General features: G+C 39.1%; 3 protein-coding genes across 3 annotated transcripts in view; all 3 read right to left on the bottom strand.

Moving 5' to 3' along the window:
- LOC117551772 (rap1 GTPase-activating protein 2-like) overlaps positions 1–7,148 on the bottom strand; it is a 124,365-nt gene extending 117,217 nt beyond the window's left edge. The window contains exon 1 of the mRNA XM_034224798.1: positions 7,037–7,148. Coding sequence (XP_034080689.1) covers positions 7,037–7,077 — 41 coding nt within the window. The 5' untranslated portion in view covers positions 7,078–7,148. The remainder of the gene's footprint in view (positions 1–7,036) is intronic.
- Positions 7,149–10,886: 3,738 nt separating this feature from the next.
- LOC117551729 (von Willebrand factor A domain-containing protein 5A-like) lies at positions 10,887–21,799 on the bottom strand. The gene is made up of 22 exons (XM_034224708.1): positions 21,686–21,799; positions 21,047–21,094; positions 20,157–20,359; positions 19,848–20,070; positions 19,100–19,266; positions 18,908–19,022; positions 18,576–18,724; positions 18,406–18,494; positions 18,179–18,323; positions 17,877–17,956; positions 17,684–17,798; positions 17,387–17,545; positions 16,846–16,949; positions 16,152–16,372; positions 15,816–15,881; positions 15,233–15,268; positions 14,941–14,973; positions 14,497–14,532; positions 14,214–14,246; positions 13,572–13,756; positions 11,742–11,865; positions 10,887–11,655 (listed from the first exon to the last, which is right to left on the bottom strand). The coding sequence occupies exons 2-22, from the start codon at positions 21,084–21,086 to the stop codon at positions 11,576–11,578; spliced, it is 2,403 nt and encodes an 800-aa protein (XP_034080599.1). The 5' UTR covers positions 21,087–21,094; positions 21,686–21,799; the 3' UTR covers positions 10,887–11,575.
- A 944-nt stretch (positions 21,800–22,743) lies between these two features.
- LOC117551730 (von Willebrand factor A domain-containing protein 5A-like) lies at positions 22,744–24,735 on the bottom strand. Its single transcript, XM_034224710.1, has 3 exons — positions 24,484–24,735; positions 23,301–23,424; positions 22,744–23,214 (listed from the first exon to the last, which is right to left on the bottom strand). Exons 1-3 carry the CDS (start codon positions 24,718–24,720, stop codon positions 23,135–23,137), a joined length of 441 nt encoding a protein of 146 aa, XP_034080601.1. The 5' UTR covers positions 24,721–24,735; the 3' UTR covers positions 22,744–23,134.
- Between the last annotated feature and the right edge of the window lie 2,705 nt (positions 24,736–27,440).

Here is a 27,440-nt window from a genome sequence, read left to right as displayed (position 1 = left end):
ATACATAGACACATGAATACCCACTATATGTTGTTATATGCAATACCTGAGCAATTTATGTGTCACAAAAATGTTCTTATTATAATAAATATCTTATAAATGTTCTAGATTATTATAAATCTATCTTGACCTATCTCGTCATATTGTTTGACATTGCCACGTAATTATTTGTTTTCATTTTTATTTTGATCATGTTCTCTAAATCAAACAGTCACCCCATGATTGTTGTATTGAGCAAGGTTAATACATGTTTTAATGAAATGAAAATGTTCCGCAGAATAAACAAATATAGAATCTTGTTGCTATAGAGATAAAGAAAAACAGGAGTTGTTTTTTATGTTTTGCCTTCAGTGAAGCTCAGCATCACGATCTCCTTTAATGTTATATGGCACGCAAACAATCAATTATTTATTGAGCCTGGTTTATTCTCATACTGAAAACATGTTGTAGCAGAGGCAGCTGTCCCTACTGAGTCTTTTAATCAACAATAATGCAGCAGGTTGGGTTTCTAAGTTAACTTTTAAGACCTTGATAAGATAATGTGTTGCTATGTTACACTCTCGTCCTCATTTTCCCCCTACTGGTTTTGAGTTAATCACACCGAAATGTAACTTAAATGTGAAACTTGTACGCACACATTTCCTGTTACCATTGAGGTGTTAGTAAGTGGGTTGTGTGACACCGCATACAGCAACCAGTTGGATGATGACACTAGGTCACCACACACAGCAGGTTTGACATTTGTGTGTCTGCGTGTGTGTGTGTGTGTATGTGTGTGTGTGTGTGTGTGTGTGTGTGTGTGTGTGTGTGGGGGCGTGCGTGCGTGCGTGCGTGCGTGCGTGTGTGTGTGTGTGTGTGTGTGGGTGGAAAACAGAGGTGAGAAAAACAGAGAGATAAAGCCAAATTGGGCTGAAACTAAATGAAACAGTAGCTGCACGTCAACATGCTATTTGTATTCACAGTCCTCCAACAGTCATCGTTTCTGCATTAGCGCTGCAATAATTAGCAGAGGAACTTGTTGTTAAATACTGAAAACTTGTCAGCACACAGTTGCTTATTCCAAATTCAGTGACTGCAGACATGCCTGGCTAGTTATTCCCAGTATTTGTGTTAATCTATGCTAACCGTCTGCTGGCTGTAGCAATATTTAATGAAGGAGAGTGGCAAAATATAACTCTCCGCCAGAAACAAAATAAAATGTCAAACATTTGAATGTGTGGGAGAGAAACTCCCTCTATCATACACTTTGGGATTTTAGCCTTTGCAGAACATTTACATGGACAACAACCTATATAACACACTACAGGAAAGGGGAAACCCCAAACAGGACAATAGGGCCCCTTTAAGTATTTACATTCGACATAACAACAAAGAACACGTTTTTTTAATTCAGTGACCTCTCCTTCTACAGGTTTCATGCATTTGGAATATCCATCTTAACAAGGGCATTGGTCATTGAGAGTTTAAATGTAATTGTTTATGGAATTTAATAGAACATATTGGGGTGTTAGCACTGGGTTGGTCTTTTTAAACCATGGCACATAAAAGCAAAGCTATCTACTGACCTCATAACATAGTAAAGGAACAATGTTTTCCCATATGTATTGATGAATCCTCAGCAAAAGCAGAAGGTGTTTCACTGTGTTGCAGATGATGAGTGTGCATAATGACGCAGTGTGTGTGAAATGAATGCACTGATGTCTCAATTAGGAAATGTCTCGAATAACGTATTTGAAACTTTCTTAATTCAGTTTTTATTGTGTTCTCTTAAATGTGTGTTCCCATAAATCCAGGCATGTTTATTTTATTTCAATGCCTTTGTCTTACTCGTAATAACTTTCTATCCATGATCCATTGGCTGTGAGACTCCACAAGAGATGCAATGTTTCCGTCTTTATTACTTTTGTTCCCTCTTCGCCGCTTCTTCTCTCTTCCATCTCCCTCCCAACCGTGTAATAATGTATTTAGTCATTAGATGGATTCCCAGGGGGGCGATATACACCCAGACGGATCCGAGGGACCTTTCTCTTTCCTTCCATCTATCTCTCCCTCCTTCCTGCGTCTAATAGGTTATTTGCTCATATGAGGTTTTCCAGGAGGGTTGCGGATTCAGAGACTGAGCTAATGCTGTGTGTTAATGGCTCCTGCCCTAAACATCCATCACCACCTAGTACATCTCTACCAACGACACACTGCTATACGAGCACAGAATCTGCCTCTTTTCTTACCTGCATACTGACACCTGTTTTCTAATAAAGGAATTGTTTTAAGTTACAAACTGTTCTTTTCTAAGGCAGACTCTTGCATAGTTTGATTTCAACTGATGCATTAGTTATCCATGATCACATCTGATGCATTTTATTCCATCTAAACTAAGATCATTTTCTTAATATCATTAGGTGATTAGTTAATGGTTGTTGTACGTCTGCCTTAAAACTTGCTCCCATTGAGGCAAGCTCTGTGAAAGCTGTCAACGGACATCACAACACATTAATATATCATATTTGAAGTTATGATTCAAGCAGACAACAGTCTTTAGCTACAGGTGGTAGAAACACACCGAGAAACACAGTAATGCAGCAGCAGAGGCAGCGAGGAAGACTGCAATCAATATAGTTATATATATTCAATATAGGAAATACATATGTAAGGGACACAAATCAAAGCAATTATACTTCAGAACAATACTTGAGCTAATGTGAAAGAAAACACACATTGTGCTGTTATACAAGGGTTTGTTGCATCTGTGGTGGACTGTAAAAAGGAGACTTTGCACTTTAACTAGTATAACCAATAGTAAAGCATTATAATCTAATGAATTCAAACTTTTATTTATTTTTGATTTATTTAATATCCCTTTGCTGGTAGGCCTACTGCTCATTTTTCTTGGGTGTGGAAATGTGCACAGATATATATACCGTACATACACTTATATACTATACCTATACATTTAACATGTTCTTATGTAATTCAGCCATTATCCTTATAGCTTCGCCTTTCTCATCTTTCCCTTTTCATTGAACCTTCTACTTGTAAGCATTCTATTTTTATTGACCTACTCCCTTCCCCCCTATAGTTCTCTCTGCTGGTGGATTTTAGTAAAAGTGACAGCAAGCCCACCCATAAAAGCACTCTTCCGGATCTCTCTTACACACACACACACACACACACACACACACACACACACACACACACACACACACACACACACACACACACACACACACACACACACACACACACACACACACACACACACACACACACACACACACACACACACACACACACACACACACACACACCACACACACACACACACAAATGTACACATCCATACACACAATCACACACAACCGAAGATAGATACAGACATGCGCTCATGCACACACACACGAACACACACACACACACACATTGCACCTCCTCCGCCCACAGCCTCCTCGGTGCCTTCACCCCCCCTCCTCCCTGTTGCTCACTCTTCCAGACGACTTTGATCAGAGAAAAACATTCATTTAATTCACGTCCTTCCTCTTCACTGCAGCTCTGGCATAAAGTATAAAGAGCGGCACATAGACCCCGGATCCAGCAAACACAATGAGAAACCTCCACAACGGCAACTGCAAACACTAAGCCCACCTAAAACATATTTAATCAGGAACGCTCTGAGAATTTCAATATGTGTCCACTCGATAGACACACAAATAGAAACAAGCTGTGAAGTTTCTCCCATTCCTCCAACAGTGAATTGTGTGTCACTCTATCAAAGCTGCATTGATCTCATTAACAAGGTATTATAAGAGAAGGATTCATAGAGGAAGAGATTGGTTTGGAATCAATTAGAGCCAAACAATAGAGAGAAGCAATTGAAGTGAAGAGCAATAGAGGGTTGGAAAGCTTTGCATAATGATCTTCAAGAGGCGATGAGGTACAATCAGAGATGAGACTTAATTGACCGTAGGAGCATTGTGTGACGGACGTGAGAAAGGAGGTGAGAGTGTCTGCAGGTGGAGGATGGATTAATGAAAGACGGTTAATGATGAGCAGAGTGAGCAGAGGAAGGAGGAGAGGAGAGGTGTGAGGAAGAGACAGCAGGTATTAATTTGACTTTATCACCTCAAGAGGACGACTCAAGTCAAGATCGGTACAGATCAGTTGAGAAAAAGCTTTGGCACAATGAAAAAATGACAAAAATAGAGGTATGATAATAAAGGAAAAGAGAAAATTCACTTTAAAGGGGAATATACTTTCTTTTTGTATAAACATTGTTGTCTCTGATGCGCAGCTATTCTGCTGGCTCTGCAGAAGCATTGACACTGGTAACGTAAATCACACGCAGCATGTGAAAGTGCATAATTGTGTGCATGCTCATGTGCATTGAAGAAACTGGGACGAATCCCAAACTCTCTCCACCTGAGAGGAACAGATTAGCCCCCTCTCCTTTGAGCTGGAATCAGAAGCCAATCGTACACCAGCACAGCAGGACTGTGATTTGTCAAGCCTCTTACTCTGGAATGCTGTGTCATGAGTCTTTCCGTCTTTCTTTGTTATTGTCTTTTTGTTTGGGGGTTATTTATTCATATCTTGCACACTGCATTTAACTGTAAACACAGAGCCTTCGCAGCAGCTGGCCCTAGGCTCTGGAACACTCTGCCCCTCCATGTGAAGTCGGCCCAGACCCTAGGGGTTTTTTAATCTACACTTAAAACTCCCTTCTTCTCTCTGGCCTTCTAGTCAGAGCGGAGCACGACTCCTGACATTTCCCTGTGTGTGATTTTTTATTTTTGCTGTTGTAAAGTGTTTTTATTGTATGTACAGCACTTTGGCTCGACCAAAAATCGTTTTAAAAATGTGTTATATAAATAAAACTTGATTTGATTTGATAAATCTATTGGTCTATTTGTTTTGCTTAGTTTTTCTACATATTTTCTAATGCCTTTTTTTTCTTATGTAAGCTCTTTGAAATTGTGTTGAAAGCTGCTGTATGAATACATAATCAATACATTAACATGAGCATGAGTTATGGCTTTTATGGATTTATGGAATAAATAATTAATTGTAATAATAATAATGTAATAATAATAATAAATAGTCCAAAGTCAGCGATTTCAGACCATGCTTAAAGGGCTTCAGCTGAAATAATAACTCCACAATGAGCACATCTCACATCCGACAGATGGCAAAAGTATATAGAAAAGTTGGTGGTAATTTTAAACATTTACAGATGTTGTGAAATCTTTTTAAAAATGCAATACGTCACATATTTCCAAGAAAAAAACAAGTGGACTACTAAAGAAAGATATATATATAGTTTCATGTATGTTACACAATTGATATTTCCTAGGAGTAAAAAAGCAGTTTTAAAGAAAGTAGAAAGCAGCGTAGCATAAAAGCCATAGAAAAGTCGTAGAAGCTGCAGCTATGTCTATTTCTAGTTTATAAACATTTGCAATCACGAGGCACCATAAGGTTCTGGTTGTTACAGACTAAAATATGGTGTCATGGAACAGGGTGAACTGAAGAATGGGTAAATCTTTCAAAATGACAGTCTCACTTACTAGAAATGGAAAAGCACAAAGAAAAATAATATTTTATAAGAGGAATAACTGAAGTGCGTCACATTTTATTCCAATGATGCAAGTGGAATTTTACCTTCCTTTGCTTTAAAAGACTTAATACAAAAGCTTCATCCCTTGGTAGATGTCTTGAAAGATGCTTAATGTTACTATTACCACTCACACGCAGAGCTTCCTCTGAAGAAACAGACTCATAAATCAAATAACATCTCCTTCACTGCATACAGTAGGGACCATGTTTCCTAGGGGGAATGTTGCTCACACACACACACACACACACACACACACACACACACACACACACACACACACATCACACACACACACACACACACACAGACGCTCACACTACACGCACACACACACACACACACACACACACACACACACACACAAACACACAACACACACACCACACACACACACACACTCTCACACACACGCACACACACACACACCACACACAACACCCCCCACAACAAACACACACTCACACACACAACCACACACACACCACTATTGTACTGTACTGTATATGCTCATGAACATGAACGAACCACCCACTGGCATACATGCTGGAAAATTCATGCATGCATGAAGACATTTACCCATTGGCTCAGACTTCTAAAAATAAAACATTTATGTCCCAGAATGGTATCTGTTGCTTCCCCTTGAAGATCCTTCGGTGGTTTGAACACAGTATTTTGAGTTAAATAGATAAAAACATTAAGAAACACTGATCTTATCCTCCCACTCACATGCAGAAACCTAATTGCATGCCCCCACTCACCATCCCCCCCACAATCAAACAACAACACACACATAAACATAACATGGTGCCATAAACCATCAGAGAATATAGCACCACAACCAGACATTGCAGCACCGTTGCAGCGTTACTCAAAAGACAATTTGCTTGCCAGCAGGTTTCCTCTGGTACTCTCATAGCATGCATGCACACACACACACACACACACACACACACACACACACACACACACACACACACACACACACACACACACACACACACACACACACACACACACACACACACACACACACACACACACACACACAACACCACACACACACACACACCACACACACACACACACACACACACACCACACACACACACACACACACACACACATATGCAAACTCATGCCTATTCCACTCCCAATTATTTTTCCTCAACTTTAAGAAATTAGAAAGTACAAATAACCCTAGAAATAGATTCACACTGTACTTGATTGTGTCTGTGTGTAAGTGTTATACTAGCCTGCAACTCACACAGGCTCCCTACTCCAGCTGGAGAGTTCTCACACAAATCAGCACACACACACACGCTCTTCCCATCATTCATTTGGCGTACAGTTACATGTGGACAGCAGCCAACAGCAGCAGCAGCAGTATCACATCTCTGCTGTGTTTTTGCTCGGGTGTTAAAGCCTTACCTCGGTTCCCCTGCAGATCCTTTACAAGCTGGGGTGAACATCTCGCAGTCAGTGGATGGTGCAGCATTAGCAGGAGACCAGCTGCCAGAGCAGGAGAGGTTGAGTTTGTGTGTGTGAGAGAAGGAGGGAAGAGCAAGAGAGGAGAGGGAGTGCATATATAGGGGGAGGGTACAGCCGTAGAACGCAGGGTAGGACAGAATTATGAGATGAGAGACCTCAAGTAAATGTGTGTGTAGCCTATGTGTCTAAAAATGGGAGATGGTGTTACCATGGTGAGGGCTACGCCTTAACTCTCTAAGACCAGGGGATTAAAAGACAGCTGAGAGGGAAAGTCAGGTTAAAAATAAATGGCAGAATTCACTTCACAAAAGACAGACTAAACAGATCAAAGGAGAAAGGCATCATACATTGATATTAATATGGCGGAAGGGTGAGGTGAGGGGGTGCTGGAAAAGTTCAAAGGACATGATCAGGGGCAAGATTAGCTCTCGACTCGGATCATTAGCACCGACTGCAGCGTCACAATTGCCTCGACACAGGTTAAATACATAATCCCTCAGTGGCTGAAGACAACTACAAAAACAACATTTGAAAATCTAATTTGAGGTGCTGACATGGGAGGAAAGCAGAAACGCAAGCAGGAGACGTTGGGTTATAAGCACACTGTGACATATAAGGTTGTGTCTTCTTAATTGTAAGCCTTTTCAAACTGAGTATTTTAACTAAAATAGAATTTGCGTACAATAAACCCACACCACATCCTTAAAAAGCCTTTGGATAATCTTTACGAAATTATAAGGAAAGCAAAAATAGTTATATAAGATTTTTGCTACAAAAAATAACAACAATATTCATAATTCAAGGATTAATATACTACGTTTTTCTTGTTATAAATCTGTTCATCTTTGGTTTTCGGTACATTGAAATAAAACAAAATAATTATTTTTTGATTAAATACAAAGAAACATGATTTATATGTGGCATGGCTTGACCCCATGAGATTACATGAAAACCATTACAATAACTTGAGATGGCAGCTAAGCTTATGTGGGATTTATTTTCTACATCATGATTTAGATTTGGATACTGCTTCATTCAATTATGTGGAAATTGATTACCAAGATAAACGCTAGGAGACATAGGACCACTTACTTTTATATTTAGCTAAAGCTAGCTGTTGTCGTACCAGCTAGCTTTCATATGATAGCACTCTTGCTATAGTTATAGTTATTGAAAATATAGTCGTGTACAATTACATGTTGCAGGCTTCTCTCTGTGCTGTTTAAAACAGAAAATAAATAAACAAAAGCATTGACAAACACGGTATTAAAAAACAAAAATAGAAGGTTTGAATTGTTTGAATTTGCAAAGTTACAAAAGTGTACGGGTAAAGGTACAACATGTATAGACTTTGTTTATGTGTAAATTAATGGATATTTAAAATAGCAAAAATCAATTAATCCTTATTCATTTGCATTTGCAGTCCATGAGGGGTTGATGTGTGTGTGTGTGTGTGTGTGTGTGTGTGTGTGTGTGTGTGTGTGTGGGTGTGTGTGTGTGTGTGTGTGTGTTTGTGTCTGTCACAGTCCTAACAGTAATTGAATAACGTTAATTGAAGGTTATTTAGCTCACGCTTTTATCCAAAGCAACTTACATACACTTCTATATAATGCTACATGCACACAATAGTGACAGACTGGGAAGAACAGGAAGAAAACCTCCCGTTATTCTGACTCGGACAATGTTTTCTCATGGGTAACATCATTTACTTTGCCAAAATTAACAAGATTTGCAAGGTTGCGTATTTGAAGCAAGTGAAAATGTGTAAAGTGGTTTTTAATGCTTCCACTTGCCATTGTACCTGAGGTATCTTGTTTGAGTGCTCCGTCACTTGAAAATATCGGTGGTCGCCTTCAAGGGAATAGCGCCCGTCATGTTCTTCCCAGTGCTTGCCTGTTATGAGCAAATATTAAGTGGGTGCGCTTTGTAGAGAAGTACGACTGTTGGGTGAATAAAACCCTGCCATCACCTCAGGAGCGTGCTTGAAGGTATTTCAGTAAAGGTCACTGATTTTGACACACATTTTAGCTCCCAGAGAAACTGGCACTGACACACATATCCTCACAATAACCAACAAACACCATGGAATCATAGGAGCCTGTTCTTCTATAAAGCTGATCCCCATTGAAGTACAAAGGCTTCTGGATCAATCTCACAGTATGTGATTCATGTGCAGCTCAGAGGCCTCAGTGCTCCATTGATGACATATAAAGAAAAAGAGAAACATCGGCCACTCTAAACTGTCTGTTATTGATCTAGTTTCCTGCCAGTGGCTCTGACAACACACACAGAGTCTAACAGAGAGAGAAACACGGGGAGGAAAGGACAGATTGCTGGTTTAATTAAATCCTTCCCCCTAATGCACAGACCAAAGCAGACACAACTGAGCCCACAGGTGCATGCCTCTTTTTCATTGCCTCACACACGCACACATGCACGCACGCAGGCACGCACACACACACACACACACACACACACACACACACAGATCAGAGCGTCCTCCTTTGATTTGTCGTGTTTGTTTTGAGGTTGCGTCTTCTTATACACTAATCTCCGGGCAGTTTAGTGCTCAGAGAACCTTTGTCAATTCTAATTGGTCCTTCTGGTTGGAGGTTGCCCTGGAAACCAGTTTAGAAAGTGTTGGTTGGAGGTCTGCCAAAGGTTTGGATAAGATTGGCTATAACGGGCTTCTGTAAATGACACTGCATCGTTGACGCAAACAGGCATGCCAACACTATGTATGGTGACGTTGGATGTTTATCCACATTAGAAACATGTAAAACTCCAAACACAATAAAGTGCACCGTGCAAATCTCCCTTTGAGGATGACCAACATCCAAATAATTCATAACCTGAATAGTTAAGAGGATTTTGATGCTGTTAATTAGAGGAGCCTGGGTTGACGTTGGTGTGTGACAGCGGATACCACTGTTGCATGCAGTGTCTGGAATAGTAACAAGTCCCCCACAGGCCCAAATCTGTCTCCGTGAGCTTTAGTAACAAGCCACACGTCTGAGCCTTTGTCAGAGTGTGAGCTGATGGCACATGCCTTATGCTCAATGCAAGCTAAAGCTCATAGGCCCTTTTATATCTGTGAGAATTAAATTAAACCCCTCTGCAAACAAACCAGCACCACACTCATTTATATGGGCAACAATCTCTTCTTTACTTCTTGACACACACATAAAAAATGAATTATTTTTGCAATTAACTTCATGAATAAATCCCCATTTTCCTAATGATACATGTTTTTACTCTAACATATGATAGAATGTATGTTAATATTAATCAATAAACTGCCAGCTAATAAACCCACCATACTCCACAATATCAATACATTATACATAAGAGTAGTAGAATAGAACAATTCTGAATTGATTTGGAGTCGTAAAGTCACAATATGTAAGCTTTTTATCATTTAAAATAAAATTGTTTTATTCAGTACATATTTAATCTTTTGACATATTTATTTATAAATAGTTGTTTCTATTAAATAGAGGATGGAATACATTTTAATAAAGAGATTTGTCCTACGTGTACAGTCTAGTCGAATACAATGATTTAGAAAATCCAAATTTGAAAATGAAGATAATCAATAAAGATCAATAAAGAAAGTGCTTTATATTCATAACAATGTTGATCAAAAGTAGAAGGTGAACACCCCGTGATATGGAAGCTGTTGATAAATATAAAAGTTTCTCTAATAAAAATGCAAATCCTTCCTAAGAATATTTATATAAAATACATGGTGCACTTAGTTCCAATAAAGAGAGATATGTCATACTTGTTTAGTGTAGTTTTATAATGTTGCTTTAATTTTTAGTCATTGGGTCACATGATGTGGAAACTTTGAAAAATAGATTAGAAATAACTGCGGAATTTTCTTAATGTCCAAATAAAAACACCCTACTCTGAAGTCATTTTGGAGTCATATTGTCACATGACCAAGAAGCTTAATCAACAAAATGCTGTTTAACCTGCTGATTCTTTCTCAAAAATATTCATATCAAAATAGAAGCTGGACTAAAATCCAATTAAAAGATGGTACGTCTTATTCGTCCGCTGTAGTAACATGACACAAATGCTATTTAAAATAATTTGAAGTTTAAACAAATTTCAACACATTTATTATTACTTTTTTTTTCTTAAACATGTTCCCAAACAAATTGAACTTTTAAAGAGTTTGCAGCAAGGAATTTATAGGCATATTTGTTGTCACTTTGCACACTTAACAGATGGAGATTATTTTGTGATTAACAAATATTTAACCAGAGGTTCAGGCTTCATTTTCACTAGATGAAAATATTCATATAGTTACTTTAAAAAAAAAAAAATGTTTTACATAAAGTAGCAGGAAGTAATAAAACAGTTGCAAGTTTAAATGTGGATAGTGCCATTTTGATTAAGTAAACATTGCAGTAAATAGTTTAAATGCTTCTGTGCAACAATCCTGAAGGAGAAGTTGCTTTAATGAAAACCTCAGATTCCCAGGGCATCTTTCTGCACCTTACAACCCAGCAGAGTGTTTCCAGCCTCCACACACTCCGCCACACATGGAGCTGAAAACAAACACAGCACCAGTCATCACCAGAGGAGAACAAACTGTTAAAAACAACAGAACATCGATCATTGTTCTGGTTATTACCGTTCTGAGCACGGAGCCATGACACAGACTTCATAGCCAGAAGCTCCCACTCCTCCTGAGCATCCATCTTGAAACCATGAAGCCAGATCAGAGCCAGAATGGTGGCCCACACTTCCTTGTTCTCCTAATTTACCACAAAAAAACATTAAAACATGGATTAGAGATTAGAACCAACAGGCGAGAAAAAAATCCTTTATTTCTTTATTCTCAGGTCCCAAAATAATACTGAATTTCCTTGGTCATTTCACCTCTCATCTTCAGAACACAGCAGTAATGTCACCAAAACCTCCCTTTAAATTATAATCTATGCCTAATTGCTCCCTATTTGTTTAATAATGGAACATTGTTTCATATTTTCTCTCGGTTGAGTGCTTAATTATTTAGTAAACTCTTGATTGTTGCAGCAATTCGTTTTTTAAGTTCAATATTTTCGCTTTTAACAGTTACAAGACGATACAATAGCTAAAAAGCAGCAATCGCAGCCTTGAGCTGAAAACAAACATCTCCAAACATTTGGTCTTTCCAAACATTTGATCTACCTACGCTGTAAAATGTATTATCTCTTCAATTTACACACAGCATCTATTGCACGTCTGTCCATCCTGGGAGAGGGATCCCTCCTTTTTTCGATGGACTTTTATGAATCCCTCGTGGAGAAATTGTTTCTCTGCATCTGACCCATCCTAGTGTTAGGAGCAGTGTGCTGCCATTTTGAACGGCGCACGGGGAGCAGCGTAGGGAACGGTGCCTTGCTCAGGGACACCTCGGTAGCACTTGGTCTTGCCAGGACATTAACTGGTGACCTTCCAGTTGCCAAGCCAACTCCCTATCGACTTCGCCACCACCGCCCTCCTCTGTTGCTCTCCCTGAGGTTTCTCCCATTTTCCCCTTTAAACTGTGGGTTTTCTCCGGAAGTTTTTCCTTGTACAATGTGAGGGTCTAAGGACAGAGGGTGTTGTATTGTCATACTGATATTCTGTACAAACTGTGAAGTCCACTGAGACAAATGTAACATTTGTGATATTGGGCTATATAAATAAACATTGATTGATTGGTTGATTGAGCAGCAACCAGATGTAATTATTTTAAATGTGTTTCCATCATTTTAATAACACCATTCCTCTTTATGTATAATGCTATTTGGAACTCACTCATCAAGAGTTCCTCCTAACACATTAGATAATCTTTCCAATGGCAACTTGGACATACATTTTATTTTTTGGAGTGCTTAAGTATTAAGAGAGCTCTTTATTCTTGCCGCGATTAAATAATAATCTCACACATTTCAGTTTAAACCAGGGGTGTCCAAATGCGGCCCGTTGTCCATTTCTAATTGGCCCTCAGAAAATTCTTAAAGTATAATGGTATGGCCCCCACCTGAAACTTGTGCTTGTCTTATATTGCACTTCTTAAATATATATGTGAGCCTATATTACACAGTAGTTTTCATGTGTTAATAAACCCACTTTTCAAATACATTCAATCAATTAGAGCTTAAAATCTTAGTTTGATTTCCATAACAAGCTTTAAATAGACCCTTCATATTTCCCCTTAAGCAATCTGAGGAGTCTGTTTTAAGGGATGAACTGCAGGATAACTGAAACCCTCTGGAGAGCTGTGATGTTTCTTAAATCATATTCAAGTAGAAAGCATGATTGACCTACATTTGATTGATTTTGCTGAATGATAACATAACCTATGAGGCAGTATACGTCTAGTGAGGGGCCCCGCCCATTGTATGTGTTTCTGTATGTGGCCCTCAGTGAAAACTGTTTGGACACCCCTGGTTTAAACAAAGTGAAAGAACTAGATGAGCAAATAGTAACCCACCGATGCAGGTTTTGTGTTTTCCACCTCCTCGCTGGTCTTTCCCACAGCAGCAGCCAGAGCTGGATCCAGCTCCCAGCAGCCGGACGCCTTCTGCAGGGAGACCAGCTGCAGCAGAGGGTCTCTGGGAGGCTGCAGGGGCTCAATGTCCAGGGAATCGTTGGATGATAAGCTACATAGGACGCCACCTTCATGTTCAAAAGACACAAGAACTAGCTTAGAAATGTAATGAAATGCCATGAAAGTATAAATGATAGCCACAAAAAAAATCAAAAGGTAGCACAAGATGAAATGGAAAACAATCACCTCTAAAGAAGAGTGGGATTATGTGAAATAATAAATATGCGTGGCTATATGTGTGTTTTTGGTGGTTGAATATATTGATCTGTCAACGTCGTTATCTGAAGTGTTGAAGCGATCCTATTGACTGTTTTTGTCTCTTTTCTTTTTATAATCTAATGAGTGTTATTACTCTTATTTTATCTTATTATTGTATTTTACTTTGTCTTAAAATGGGAATGTAATCTGACCCCCCTACACTGTTGTTGTGTCCTTGTCCTAAAGCTAGCAAGAATATAAACAATGTTGTTAAAAGAGGAATGCAATATTCACTGTACATACTGAGATAAGTAAATGGTTACTTACCTACGGAGCTGTCCATTGGTGCACATGAGCTTGCTTCCATCACCCCATAGAAAACAAAAACAATAATGAGTCTCTTGCAAATTATATTTGAATAAACTGGCAATTACACAAAGTTTGCAGAAGCAACAATTATCTATATATGTTTTAGATATTTACTTAGACCATAGGGACTAGTTCCAATGTGAAGCTAGTGAGAATGTAAACAATGTCTTATGGCTAATGTTCACAGTAAATACTGAGATAAAAAAAATATGTGTGATGAGAAGAGGCTTTGGTTTCTTACCTGTTTTCCTCATGGGCATTGAACAGTTCTTCATTCCTATCATTCCACAGTAAAACAAAAATTGAATCCCTGGTCTCTTGCCAATGTCTTTCAAGTCATTGGCTGATTACACAAGACTTACAGAAGGAACAATTATCTATATACATTTCACATATTTAATATATATATATATATTTGTTTGGTGGTTGGATGTATTGATCTGTCAACCTAGTTATCTGAAGTGTTGAAGCGATCCTATTGACTGTTTCTGTCTCTTTGTTTTATAATCTTATGAGTGTTATTACTCTTATTTTATTATTGTATTTTACTTTGTTGTAAAATGGGAATGTAATCTCCCCTACACTGTTGTTGTGTCCTAGTAAGCTAGTAAGAATGTAAACAATGTTGTTAAAAGAGGAATGCAATATTAACTGTACATTATGAGATAAGTAAAAGGTTACTTACTTCCGTAGCTGTCCATTGATGCGCTTGGGCTTGCTTCCATCATTCCATAGAAAACAAAAACAATAATGAGTGTCTTGCAAATGTCATTTGAATAAACTGGCAATTACACAAAGTTTGCAGAAGCAACAATTATCTATGTATGTTTTAGATATATACTGTATTCCAATAGACCATAGGGACTAGTTCCAATGTGAAGCTAGTAAGAATGTAAACAATGTCTTATATCTAATGTTCACAGTAAATACTGAGATAAAAAAGATCTGTGTGATGAGAAGAGGCTTTGATTTCTTACCTTGTACACTCATGGGCATTGAACAGCTCATCATTCCTATCATTCCACAGTAAAACAAAAAATGAATCCCCGGTCTCTCGCCAATGTCTTTCAAGTCATTGGCTGATTACACATGATTTACAGAAGCAACAATTATTTGTATACGTTTCACATATGTACTGTACTCACAGATGTCAACAGAGGAACATAACAAATACTCAAATATACACATGCAATTCATAAGGCTTACCATTTTGGCAGAGTATATACAATGTGCAATCAATGGACTGTTTGAAAGCTTTTTACATTTTTTAATATTAACTTAATTTTTTACAAGCAAAAGAAAATTGAGCTACTCAAATGCAAACATTTCGCAAATCACTTGAATGCTTGCGTGTAAATATAAATGTTTTAGAAAGAAACTGCAATAGGTGTTTATATTTAGAAATAAACCCACAGCATAAGTTTTACATGTAAATCTTTTACAAAATAAATGTATGATTCAGTGTTAATACTGAGAAAGATAAATACAATTACAGATACATTATTACATAATAACTGTAATTATAATAACACAGTGTGTTGAAAGTGGCTTGTTACTTACTTGGCATAGGCCTACCCATCATTCGACCACCAGATGGACCACCTCCACACATGGCCATCATTAGCACTTCCGGGGAAAAAAAACATAAATAATGTAAGTCCCAGTCTTTTGCAAAAGTCACTTCAATTACTGGCTGATTTTACAATATTTCCAAAAAGCAACACTTTTCAATAAACCATGGAATAAATATATTTACTGTAAAAGCACAAAAAGTCAAGGGAACGATTAAGAAAAAATAGCAAACTAGTATTTATCCTCCATTTTCTTGAATGTTTTGTGTGTGCTCCCAAAATACAAAACTTTCCAGAAGCACCTCAATAGAGCCTTGTTTCTTACTGGGTGTTGGAACATTTCGGCGCACCAGGGGTCCTTGAATCGTCTCTCCATTGTCTTTTTTGACAGCAATGAAGGCAGTGAAGGCGCTGCTCACTCCTGATTGGACGCTGAGCTCCACCACCTTCTTCTTCACTCCTTCATCTGGCTGTCCTCTGCGCTCCATCTCCTCCATCTCCAGGGAGCGAATCAGAGTCCGAGCAGCCAACCTGTGGACCGTTAATCTGCGGACAGGAGAGAGTAAACATCGATCAAGTATGAGTCCAACATGCAAGTTTATTTAAAGACACACAGGTCTTAAACATAGGGTTCATGTATTATCTGCAATCAGAATCAGTTGATTTAAAATGGCATCTCTAAAGCAAAGGAAATAATGTCCTTCCAATACAAATGTCAGGCAAATATTATGTAATTAATTGTAGTTATGTCATGCACTTAAGGCGCAATGCTGTAATACATATCTTTATATACTTAATTGGGGCAAATTGCATGATACAAGACAAGTCATACAAATCAATTGGGGGACAAAAAGATCATTAGTGTCATTTATCCAATTCAGGAGATGTTTTTACTATTGCAACTGCTCCAACATCCCTCGTTTTTTACTTTAGCAAAATGGCTTAAACATTCACATTCATCATAGATATTATAATCTAAATTCACAGATAATAATAAGTCTGAATAATGCCTGTTTTACCCAGAGTCCGCTGCAGGTTTGAGGCTGAAGTGGAGCTTGTTCTGAGAGGGATGCCCTGCCAGGCTGTACTTCACCGTCACAGAGCCCTCTGCTGCCTCTGGACTCTGAGAGAGCATCACAGTGTTGGTGACGGTCAAATAATACTCAAAGTCATACATTATTTCTGTTTGGCTTCAACATTTACAGTTTGTTTCGATTACATTGAATTGCACCCACTCTAAGTGTGCACTGTGACACTACTGAGCAATGACAGATGGAACTAAAAGTTAATATGCAGCACCACAGTGAGCAGCACACCCATGGATTATCGTAAGGTATAGCACAATATATATATATATATATATATACAATATATGTGTCTTGTGAATTGACTTAATAGTATCGTTATTAATTTTCACTCTTAACAACCTCATAGTTTGTATTGTTAGGGCACATTACATTTGCACCATGAATATTCTTGAAATGCATTTGGTCTAGAGAGAAGCTTTATTGGTCCTTCATATGAAGAAGAATCTAAAGGATGGGATGGGGCTGCACTTACCTGTCCAGTGAGCTGGGCATAAATCAGTGACCTTTGACCCTGGAAAAGTAAAGTGATTGGTGGTGAGAGAACAGTGACAGAGACTCCCTTCGGCAAATCCCACTTCACTGAGATATCCACCACAGCTGGTTGTAGAGCAAAACGCAACGACTGCATCACCTGATGAGAAAATGTAATTAAAAGAATTAGGGACAGCCACTTGGTTCTTAATAAATGTATTTAAATACATTTGTAATGATGTCATCCGTCCAAATTGCATCTTTTCTTTAAACGTATATAATGACTGTAAAGTCTTACTTTGGGTTGCATCCGGTCAGTGCCGGTGATGAACTGAGCGTGACCTCCTCCTTCTTTGGCCAACCCATTGATAAGAGCAGAGCTGGCCCCTTCCCCAATCCCGAAAGAGAAACACCTACACAACACAAAGCATTAGAACATGGGACATATTCTGTGGATTCTGTGATCGTTTGCTGTGTTTTGGTGCGTTCACCTGTGGGAACCTGAATTTTTCTTCACCAGATTGATTACTTCTTTGGTGTTCCTCACTTCTCCATCAGTGAAGACAAATAGCTAAGGAGGAGAGTTTACATAGCACTTAAAGAAACATAGCATCACACCCAAAAATGTGCAGCATGTGTTGAGTCATCCACTTTATTCTCTGAAAGCCTTGTTAGATTGCTGTTTTAGCAACATACGTGGTTTAAACGGTGAATTGCAAAGAACAAGGTGTGGCTGAATGTGTGGGGAAATATGTTCACAACCTGTCTAACGTGTACGTGTGGGGTGTATTACTTGTCTAGGTTGATTGGGAATGCAGGCATGGCTGTAAATGTCTTTGAGGGGCTTCAGGATCTCAGTTCCTCCCAGATTTGCTTCCATCCCTCCAACTATCTTCAGAGCCTCTTCCATGGTCTCCTGGCTGTACTCCACACTCTTACTGCAACCAATGCGCATATTCATGCACAACCATTAACACCAAAGACAGGAATGAATGTGTTGGGCAATAGTGAGTGACTTACGGGAAGATGTGTTCATGACTGGACCCAAAACTGTAGATGTTAAAAAAGCAGCCCATTGGTAGACTCTTCAACAGGAGCAGCAGAGTATCCTGAAGAGAGGAGAGAATATTTGGTAACGCCACTATGTCTAAAGGACTGATTATACCATACAAATAAAAGATAATGCATACCCTGGCACTCTTAATACGGTCCCTCTGCATGCTGCCAGATCGATCCAATAAGAACACAAACTCTCCACATGAGGCGAGTGAAGACATCACAGCCTGGGGGAACTCAGGGTACAGACTCAGCATCACCACTGGATCCCCCATCAGAGTGCCTGAAACACAGGAGAGACAAAATTAATGACCACCACCACAAGAAACTCAAAATAAAAATGTTGAATAATCTCTATTGTCATTATACTGAGGTATAATGGAAAAGACACAAGAGCATATCAAGGCATTTTCCTTTGGTGGATGACAATGGATGAAGGATGACACCTTCACTAAAGTGTACTCACCAGGCTTGGCAGAGGTCTGTCCTGCCTCCACCACAGCTGTGGGCTGGTGGGCATCTTTGTAATAAATCAGAAGTTCAACATCTCTGTCAAACTTGTGTCCTGCAGCCAGCTTGACCTGCAGGTCCAAAAACACACTGATTATCTGAGTAAAGAGGAAGAACCACATTATGGAAACATCAGCACTCTACCCACCGTGGCCTGGCTCTGCTCTGTGTTCAGATACTCCAGAGGGTCCAGGGGACAGTTGGACTCTACTTTAGAGACAGGACGAGGAGAGGACACTCGGGCAGAGAAAGACAGACTGTAGGGCACCAGAGAGGCGGGAACAGAGGTCACCTGGACACTGCCACCTGCACTACCTGTAAACAACCAGAGACACGTTAGGAATGCTATTTTAAAACAAGTGCAACTGTGAGTGACAGAGGGAGGTCAGAGAAAGAAAATTGCAATTACCAACTGAAAGACTTGATATGACTTTAAACATGCCAACTATTATATTAAAAATAAATGTATGTTTTTGAATAAGCTTATTCTATAGTAAATATGCATATATGGTCATGTTATAGCTGTTTCAATTTATGTATACCCTACTATTAATTAATTAATTACAATAATAATATATTATACATGACTTAATCAGTTTTTCTTTTCATTCTAAGTTTATTGCTATTTTATTCCTGTTGGCCGTTTCATTTATTACTGATAATAAAACCAAAGGAGAGCATAAGCATTTTTATGGCCACACTTCAGGACTTTTGGGGAAGTCGCAAGACAATACAGTCAACAGCAGGTGATAGGAAATATTGTGTTGGCAATCTTTTTTTAAACAGTAGACTGTTGCATGTGACTGTTGCAATGAACCCCTCTGTATGAACAGGTATAGTGTACATTACACTAAAGCTTAAAGGCTTCTGATGAAAGTGTTGGCTGGTTTTCCTACCCTGTGGATGGTAGCGAGGGTTGAGCACAGCAGGCAGAACAAACCTCAGCCCTTCATCAGCCTGCACAGCCAGCTCAGTGACGTACTCCAGCCTGATGGAAGCGCTCTCTCCTGGAGGCAGACTGCCCACACTCAGAGAGAAAATATCTGGACTCTGATCACTCTCCTCCAACAGGAAGGCCTGCTGACCGGAGCTCAGAGCGTCATCGTACTCCTCACGAGCCTGGGGTACAGAGGACACTTTGAGCAACATTCACTGGGTTCACTGAGTTGTTAAGCTCCATGGTAGTGAGTGTTTCTCCAGCTCACCTTCTGTTTCTCCTTCACCTCAGCCACGATCTGTGTCTGTCCAATCGTAGCACTGAAATGACAGACAGCAGCATCTCCAGGCATAGGGAAGACAAACACAGCCTCCAGTGGTTTGTCCTCCTTGTTCTCATAGTTCAGAGTGGACACCACTGTAGCCACATGGTCCCTCACCTCCAGCTCCACCTCCACACTCTTCAGAGGAACTGACGAGAAACAAGATAAATTGTGTCAAGTTTCCTAAACTCCTTGTCCATAAAATTGCATGTTCCTTTTTTATGAAAAGCTCCTTTGCTGCCCACATGTGGCACAAACACACACTTGCATGGACAACTTTTTCCAAGTGTAGACACACCTACTAAAATAACCTTATTAAAGTAAAAGAACAAACGAATTCTTACACACAGATATGAATGATTAAACACACTGAAGTTCTCTGATATGTTAACTACTGATTGCCTGTCAAAATAGGACCTATGTAGAAGTAGAAAAGTATGACAACAATTCAGAGGTATCTAAGTACATTTACTCAAGTATTCACATAAGTACAATTTTGAGAGACTTGTTCTTTACTTGAGTATTTCCATTTTATGCTACTTTGTACTTCTACACCACTACAATTCAGAGGTGAATCGTGTGCTTTTGCTCCACTACATTTATTTTGTACCTTTAGTTACTTTACAGATTTGAATTAATAATGTGAAATATAATCAACTCTTAAATCAGACTAGTTACACCTGGAGTAAATTCACAATATACCCTGCAGTATACACAGTCATTAAAACTAGCTGCACATTTACCAGCTTTTATAACATATTAATGCATCAATAATTATAATCAAAACATATAATATATATTATTCTGAAATGGACCAAACTCTCATAACTCTTTACCTGGTTCCTTCCCGGAAGTGAGCAGACCACAGCAGATCATTCTTGTATCTATGAGAGGGGGGGATAGGCAGTTAGATTTCCTGTAACGTTTCTATTTGCAGCTAAATTATCAAAGATCTTCTTTACAAAAATCACATTTTAAATTTTTTAGATTTTCGTCAAATTTGTATTAGTTTGCTTGTAAGCTTAATTGCAATTTAAACAGGTATTTGATGTGCGCCGATGGAGCGTGCTGTCATATCAACATCGTTATATTTGACAAGTGGCTTTGTGAAATTAATGGCTCAATAAAACGTTGTCTGGTCGTCAATGATTATTCTAAAGTTATACGAATACAAAACTCTCATGAGAACTATGCTGTTGTTATTTTTTTTAATTAGCCTATATGTGAAACTAATTTCAACACCTGTCAATAATCTAAAAACGGTTACGCTGCAACCAGCGACATATTCACTGTCCACATTTACACAAATCCTTTACTGTGAGAACATTCTTATTTGATTTAGTCCAGACCTCCCGGAAGTGTTTATTTATTTGTATAACTTGTTTGTTGCTTGACAACATTTGTTTTATGCCAAATTACATTTAACACGCTAACAATCTGTTGGCCTATTGTTTGATATTTGAAGACGTGTCTACCTTAGAAGAGAAGGGTGCACGCGCCTGGACAATCCTCGGTGTTTTCCTCCTGCGGAAATGTGGAGGAGTTTACTGTAAATCCTGAGTCACACAGAGGTGGGCTTGATTCATGACGAAGTATCGGGCGGAGTTTAGATACGACTTCAGTTTCTATGGAGCGAGAGTGAGCGAGCGGTGAATATGTTTTCTGGAAATGAAACGAGGTATGAAGGTAGATATGGTGCAATATGCGAGAGCGTGTAAAACCTGATGTGAGCACTTGCATAAAAAAAATCTGAGCTTGTGTGCATACATTTACACTTGTATAAAATATCCACGTAACTGTGAACCAAATGTACACTTGTATAAAATATCCACGTAACTGTGAACCAAATTTGAAGTCACAGAAGAAAAAAAAAGTTTTGTAGCTTGTAGAAAAAAATGAACTTAGTGATGAAATGTTCACTTGCAGAAAAATACATATTTTTAAAATATATTTTCCATTACAACTGCAACTTTATTTATTACAACCTCTCAAATCAGTCATTACAACTTGACGAATCTGCTCTGTGGCAGTATAAATCGACGAATCTGCGGTCTTGACTTTTGCAACACTTCTTGCGATCAATGTGTCGCAAAAGTAATTTTCACCTGTAGATGTGGGGGGAGGGAGGGGGGTTGGAGCGAAGGGGCGGAGCTATCAGAACAACGAGGCTGAATTGATTTGGAGTCGTAAAGTCACAATATGTAAGCTTTTATTATTTTAATTTTGTATTACATATTTAATCTTTTCACATATCCAGAAGGTTTTTTATTTATAAATAGTTGTTTCTATTAAATAGAGGATGGAATTCATTTTAACGAAGAGATTTGTCCTACTTTTTCAGTCTAAAACAATGCTGCATTGATTTAGAAGCTTAATCAACAAAATGCTGTTTAACCTGCTGATTCTTTCTTAAAAATATTATCAAAATAGAAGCTGGACTAAAATCCAATTAAAAGATGGTACGTCTTATTCGTCCGGTGTACTAATGATATCTGGTATGGATTGGGGACCACAGGGACACATGACACAAATGCTATTTCAAAATCATTTGAAGTTTAAACAAATTTCAACACATTTATTATTAGTCTTTTTTCTTTAACATGTTCCCACACAATTTGAACTTTTAAAGAGTTTGCAGCAAGGAATTTATAGGCATATTTGTTGTCACTTTGCACACTTAACAGATGGAGATTATTTTGTGATTAACAAATATTTAACCAGAGGTTCAGGCTTCATTTTCACTAGATGAAAATATTCATATAGTCACTTAAAATAACCATGTTTTACATAAAGTAGCAGGAAGTAATAAAACAGTTGCAAATTTAAATGTGGATAGTGCCATTTTGATTAAGTAAACATTGCAGTAAAGAGTTTAAATGCTTCTGTGCAACAATCCTGAAGGAGAAGTTGCTTTACTGAAAACCTCAGATTCCCAGGGCATCTTTCTGCACCTTACAACCCAGCAGAGTGTTTCCAGCCTCCACACACTCCGCCACACATGGAGCTGAAAACAAACACAGAACCAGTCATCACCAGAGGAGAACAAACTGTTAAAAACAACAGAACATCGATCATTGTTCTGGTTATTACCGTTCTGAGCACGGAGCCATGACACAGCCTTCATAGCCAGAAGCTCCCACTCCTCCTGAGCATCCATCTTGAAACCATGAAGCCAGATCAGAGCCAGAATGGTGGCCCACACTTCCTTGTTCTCCTAATTTACCACAAAAAAACATTAAAACATGGATAAGAGATTAGAACCAACAGGCGAGAAAAAAATCCTTTATTTCTTTATTCTCAGGTCCCAAAATAATACTGAATTTCCTTGGTCATTTCACCTCTCATCTTCAGAACACAATTGCTCCCTATTTGTTTAATAATGCAATATTGTTTCAAATTTTCTCTCGTTTGAGTGCTTAATTATTTAGTAAACTCTTGATTGTTGCAGCAATTCGTTTTTTAAGTTCAATATTTTCATTTTTAACAGTTACAAGACGATACAATAGCTAAAAAGCAGCAGTCACAGCCTTGAGCAGCAACCAGATGTAATTATGTTATATGTGTTTCCATCATTTTAATAACACCATTCCTCTTTATGTATAATGCTATTTGGAACTCACTCATCAAGAGTTCCTCCTAACACATTTGATAATCTTTCCAATGGCAACATGGACATACATTTTATTTTTGGAGTGCTTAAGTATTAAGTGAGCTCTTGATTCTTGCCGCGATTAAATAATAATCTCACACATTTCAGTTTAAACCAGGGGTGTCTAAACTGCTGCCCGTTGTCTATTTCTAATTGGCCCTCAGAACATTCTTAAAGTATAATGGTATGGCCCCCACCTGAAACTTGTGCTTGTCTTATATTGCACTTCTTAAATATATATGTGAGCCTATATTACACAGTAGTTTTCATGTGTTAATAAACCCACTTTTCAAATACATTCAATCAATTACAGTTTAAAATCTTAGTTTGATTTCCATAACAAGCTTTAAATAGACCCTTCATATTTCCCCTTAAGCAATCTGAGGAGTCTGTTTTAAGGGATGAGCTGCAGGATAACTGAAACCCTCTGGAGAGCTGTGATGTTTCTTAAATCATATTCAAGATTGATTTTGCTGAATGATAACATAACCTATGAGGCAGTATACGTCTAGTGAGGGGCCCCGCCCTTTGTATGTGTTTCTGTATGTGGCCCTCAGTGAAAACTGTTTGGACACCCCTGGTTTAAACAAAGTGAAAGAACTAGATGAGCAAATAGTAACCCACCGATGCAGGTTTTGTGTTTTCCACCTCCTCGCTGGTCTTTCCCACAGCAGCAGCCAGAGCTGGATCCAGCTCCCAGCAGCCGGACGCCTTCTGCAGGGAGACCAGCTGCAGCAGAGGGTCTCTGGGAGGCTGCTGGGGCTCAATGTCCAGGGAATCGTTGGATGATAAGCTACATAGGACGCCACCTTCATGTTCAAAAGACACAAGAACTAGCTTAGAAATGTAATGAAATGCCATGAAACTATAATATATGGCCACAAGTAAATACTTAAACCAAAGACAATTTATTTCCGAAAGAATGATAGCCACAACAAAAATCAAAAGTTAGCACAAGATTAAATGGAAAACAATCATCTCTAAAGAAGAGTGGGATTATGTGGAATAATAAATATGCGTGGCTATATGTGTGTTTTTGGTGGTTGGATGCATTGATCTGTCAACGTAGTTATCTGAAGTGTTGAAGCGATCCTATTGACTGTTTTTGTCTTTTTATAATCTAATGAGTGTTATTTCTCTTATTTTCTCTTATTATTTAATTTGACTTTGTCTTAAAATGGGAATGTAATCCCCCCTACACTGTTGTTGTGTCCTTGTCCTAAAGCTAGCAAGAATGTAAACAATGTTGTTAAAAGAGCTTGGTCAGTCTCTTGCAAATGTCATTTGAATAAATGGGCAATGACACAACGTTTGCAGAAGCAACAATTATCCATATCTTTTAGATATTTACTGTATTCCAATAGACCATAGGGACTAGTTCCAATGTGAAGCTACACTGAACAAAAATATAAACGGGTCCGAAAACCAGTCAGTATCTGGTGTGAGGGGTAGGGTTAGGGTTAGGGTAATGTTGTGAATCGAGTGGCCTGTGTTCGTCGTCCATAACATACGCCTGCCCATACCATAACCCCACCACCACCATGGGCCACTCGATTCACACACAACCCTAACCCTAACCCTACCCCTCACACCAGATACTGACAGGTTTTCGGTCCCCCCCAATAAAGCAAAAATGCACGTTTCAGAGTGGCCTTTTATTGTGGCCAGCCTAACCCCCTAATCGCACCAGGAGCGTCTGCGCTGCGTTGCGCTGCGTTGCGCTGCGTTGCGCTGCGTTGCGCTGCGTTGCGCTGCGGCTGCAGCGTTTTTAGCGATCGCGGCCACTCTAGTCAATGGGTGCTATTCCACCAGACACGCTGCGCCGCGGCTCGAAGCATCCCAGAAGCTCCTCGCCGCAAGGAATTTCTAAAATATAGGATGAATCCTATTTTTGACGCGGCGCAGGCAGGAAGTGGAATGTTCATCCAACAACTGCGAGGCTGCACACAAGACGCTCCGCTTCCGCAACGTTTTGAAATGCGCCTGGTGGGTTAGGACGCAGGAGGAGGTCGCAGCGCTCCTGGTGCGATTAGGGGGTAAGGCACACCTGTGCAATAATCATGCTGTCTAATCAGCATCTTGATATGCCACACCTGTGACACCACTGTAGCCACATGGTCCCTCACCTCCAGCTCCACCTCCACACTCTTCAGAGGAACTGACGAGAAACAAGATAAAATGTGTAAAGTTTCCTAAACTCCTTGTGCATAAAATTGCATGTTCATTTTTTATGAAAAGCTGCTTTGCTGCCCCCATGTGGCACAAACACACACTTGCATGGAAAACTTTTCCAAGTGTAGACACACCTACTAAAATAACCTTATTAAAGTAAAAGAACGAACAAATTCTTACACACACACAGATATGAATGATTAAACACACTTAGTTCTAAAAGAAAATCAAATGCGGTGGATGAAGTTCTCTGATATGTTAACTGCTGTTTGCAGTGACGTGCGGTGAGGTTCATGGCTGGTGAGGCACTGACTCTTTCAGAGTCAGATTTACAAATATTATATTTTGACCTTAATCGAAATATTCGGTTATTTTCAAAAGCTTTTTTAGTCTGATGTTTCGATTCATTTTAAACAGACTGTTCAACAAAAGGATACCCAAAATCTAAATATTGGATTGTTCTTTCTTAGTAAGATCCCATTTTCATTACAATTGTGGTCTTACCTTGACTTGAAGATGAAGTCCATGCTATCCTTCTGGACAACAATCTCTATCACTTTTTTGTAAAAATCCTCCTTATCTTCCTCTAGTTTCAAAAGTCTAGTTTGTTGTTTGCGTCTACCGTCTCTGCGTAGAATAACAGTAGCAACAAGAACCTGTGGGCTCACTTGCGCCCCCTTCAGTGCGGCAGAGGTTATGGCTGCCTCCCCTGGTGCTTTTTTCATTGCCGTTGTATGATGAGACCAGCGAGCCTAAATATCATATACACGTGAAATAAGTTATTTAGAGACTATGGATGGCGAGGATAAATGTAATAAAGGGATCTACAAACATTACATTGGTGACCTACAGTGAGATGGTGCAGGCATGCGCTTAGGGTCCGCTTTCCAGCCAGTTTCTGTGGGGTGACGAATTCTGAGGTGAGGCAGATCTCATCTGTGCCTCACTTTACCCCACAGTAACTGGCTTGAGCGCGCTCACAAAATAAGTGCCCGCGCTAAATTAGTGCCCGCGCTCCAGCCAGTTACTGTGGGTTTACGAGAGGCAGAGCTCGTCCCTGCCTCACTTCTCATCGCTACCCGTAGTTGTAGCGGAGCTCGGCAAATATGTTGATTTTGACTATAAAAAGCGATTGGAATCATACATAAATCACATTTACAACATAGATCAGTGGAGACATTTTATTATTATTACTATTTAGTTTTTCTTTAGTTGTTTTTCCGTTACATTGGAGTATAACAGGTGAGGCTCTGCTTCCCCTGACTGCACGTCGCTGGCTGTTTGCCTGTCAAAATATAACCTATGTAAAAGTAGAAAAGTATTAAAACAATTCAGAGGTTACTAAGTACATTTACTCAAGTACTCACTTAAGTACAATTTTGAGAGATTTGTTCTTTACTTGAGTATTT

This window comes from Gymnodraco acuticeps, unplaced genomic scaffold (genome assembly GCF_902827175.1).
Source record: "Gymnodraco acuticeps unplaced genomic scaffold, fGymAcu1.1, whole genome shotgun sequence".
Taxonomy (NCBI): domain Eukaryota; kingdom Metazoa; phylum Chordata; class Actinopteri; order Perciformes; family Bathydraconidae; genus Gymnodraco; species Gymnodraco acuticeps.
The sequence above is the reverse complement of the archived record's forward strand: the minus strand, read 5'-3'. Positions and strand labels throughout refer to the sequence as shown.

Excerpts from the sequence above, each read along its gene's own strand:
- LOC117551729 (XM_034224708.1), bottom strand. The coding sequence starts at position 21,086 with ATGATCTGCTGTGGTCTGCTCACTTCCGGGAAGGAACCAG. Across the intron at positions 20,360-21,046 it reads CACTTCCGGGAAGGAACCAG|TTCCTCTGAAGAGTGTGGAG; the intron begins GTAAAGAGTTAT and ends GTTTCTCGTCAG. Across the intron at positions 16,373-16,845 it reads AAACCTGCAGCGGACTCTGG|ATTAACGGTCCACAGGTTGG; the intron begins GTAAAACAGGCA and ends TCCTGTCCGCAG.
- LOC117551730 (XM_034224710.1), bottom strand. The coding sequence starts at position 24,720 with ATGGCATTTCATTACATTTCTAAGCTAGTTCTTGTGTCTTTTGAACAT. Across the intron at positions 23,425-24,483 it reads AAAACACAAAACCTGCATCG|GAGAACAAGGAAGTGTGGGC; the intron begins GTGGGTTACTAT and ends GTGGTAAATTAG. Across the intron at positions 23,215-23,300 it reads ATGGCTCCGTGCTCAGAACG|CTCCATGTGTGGCGGAGTGT; the intron begins GTAATAACCAGA and ends GTTTGTTTTCAG.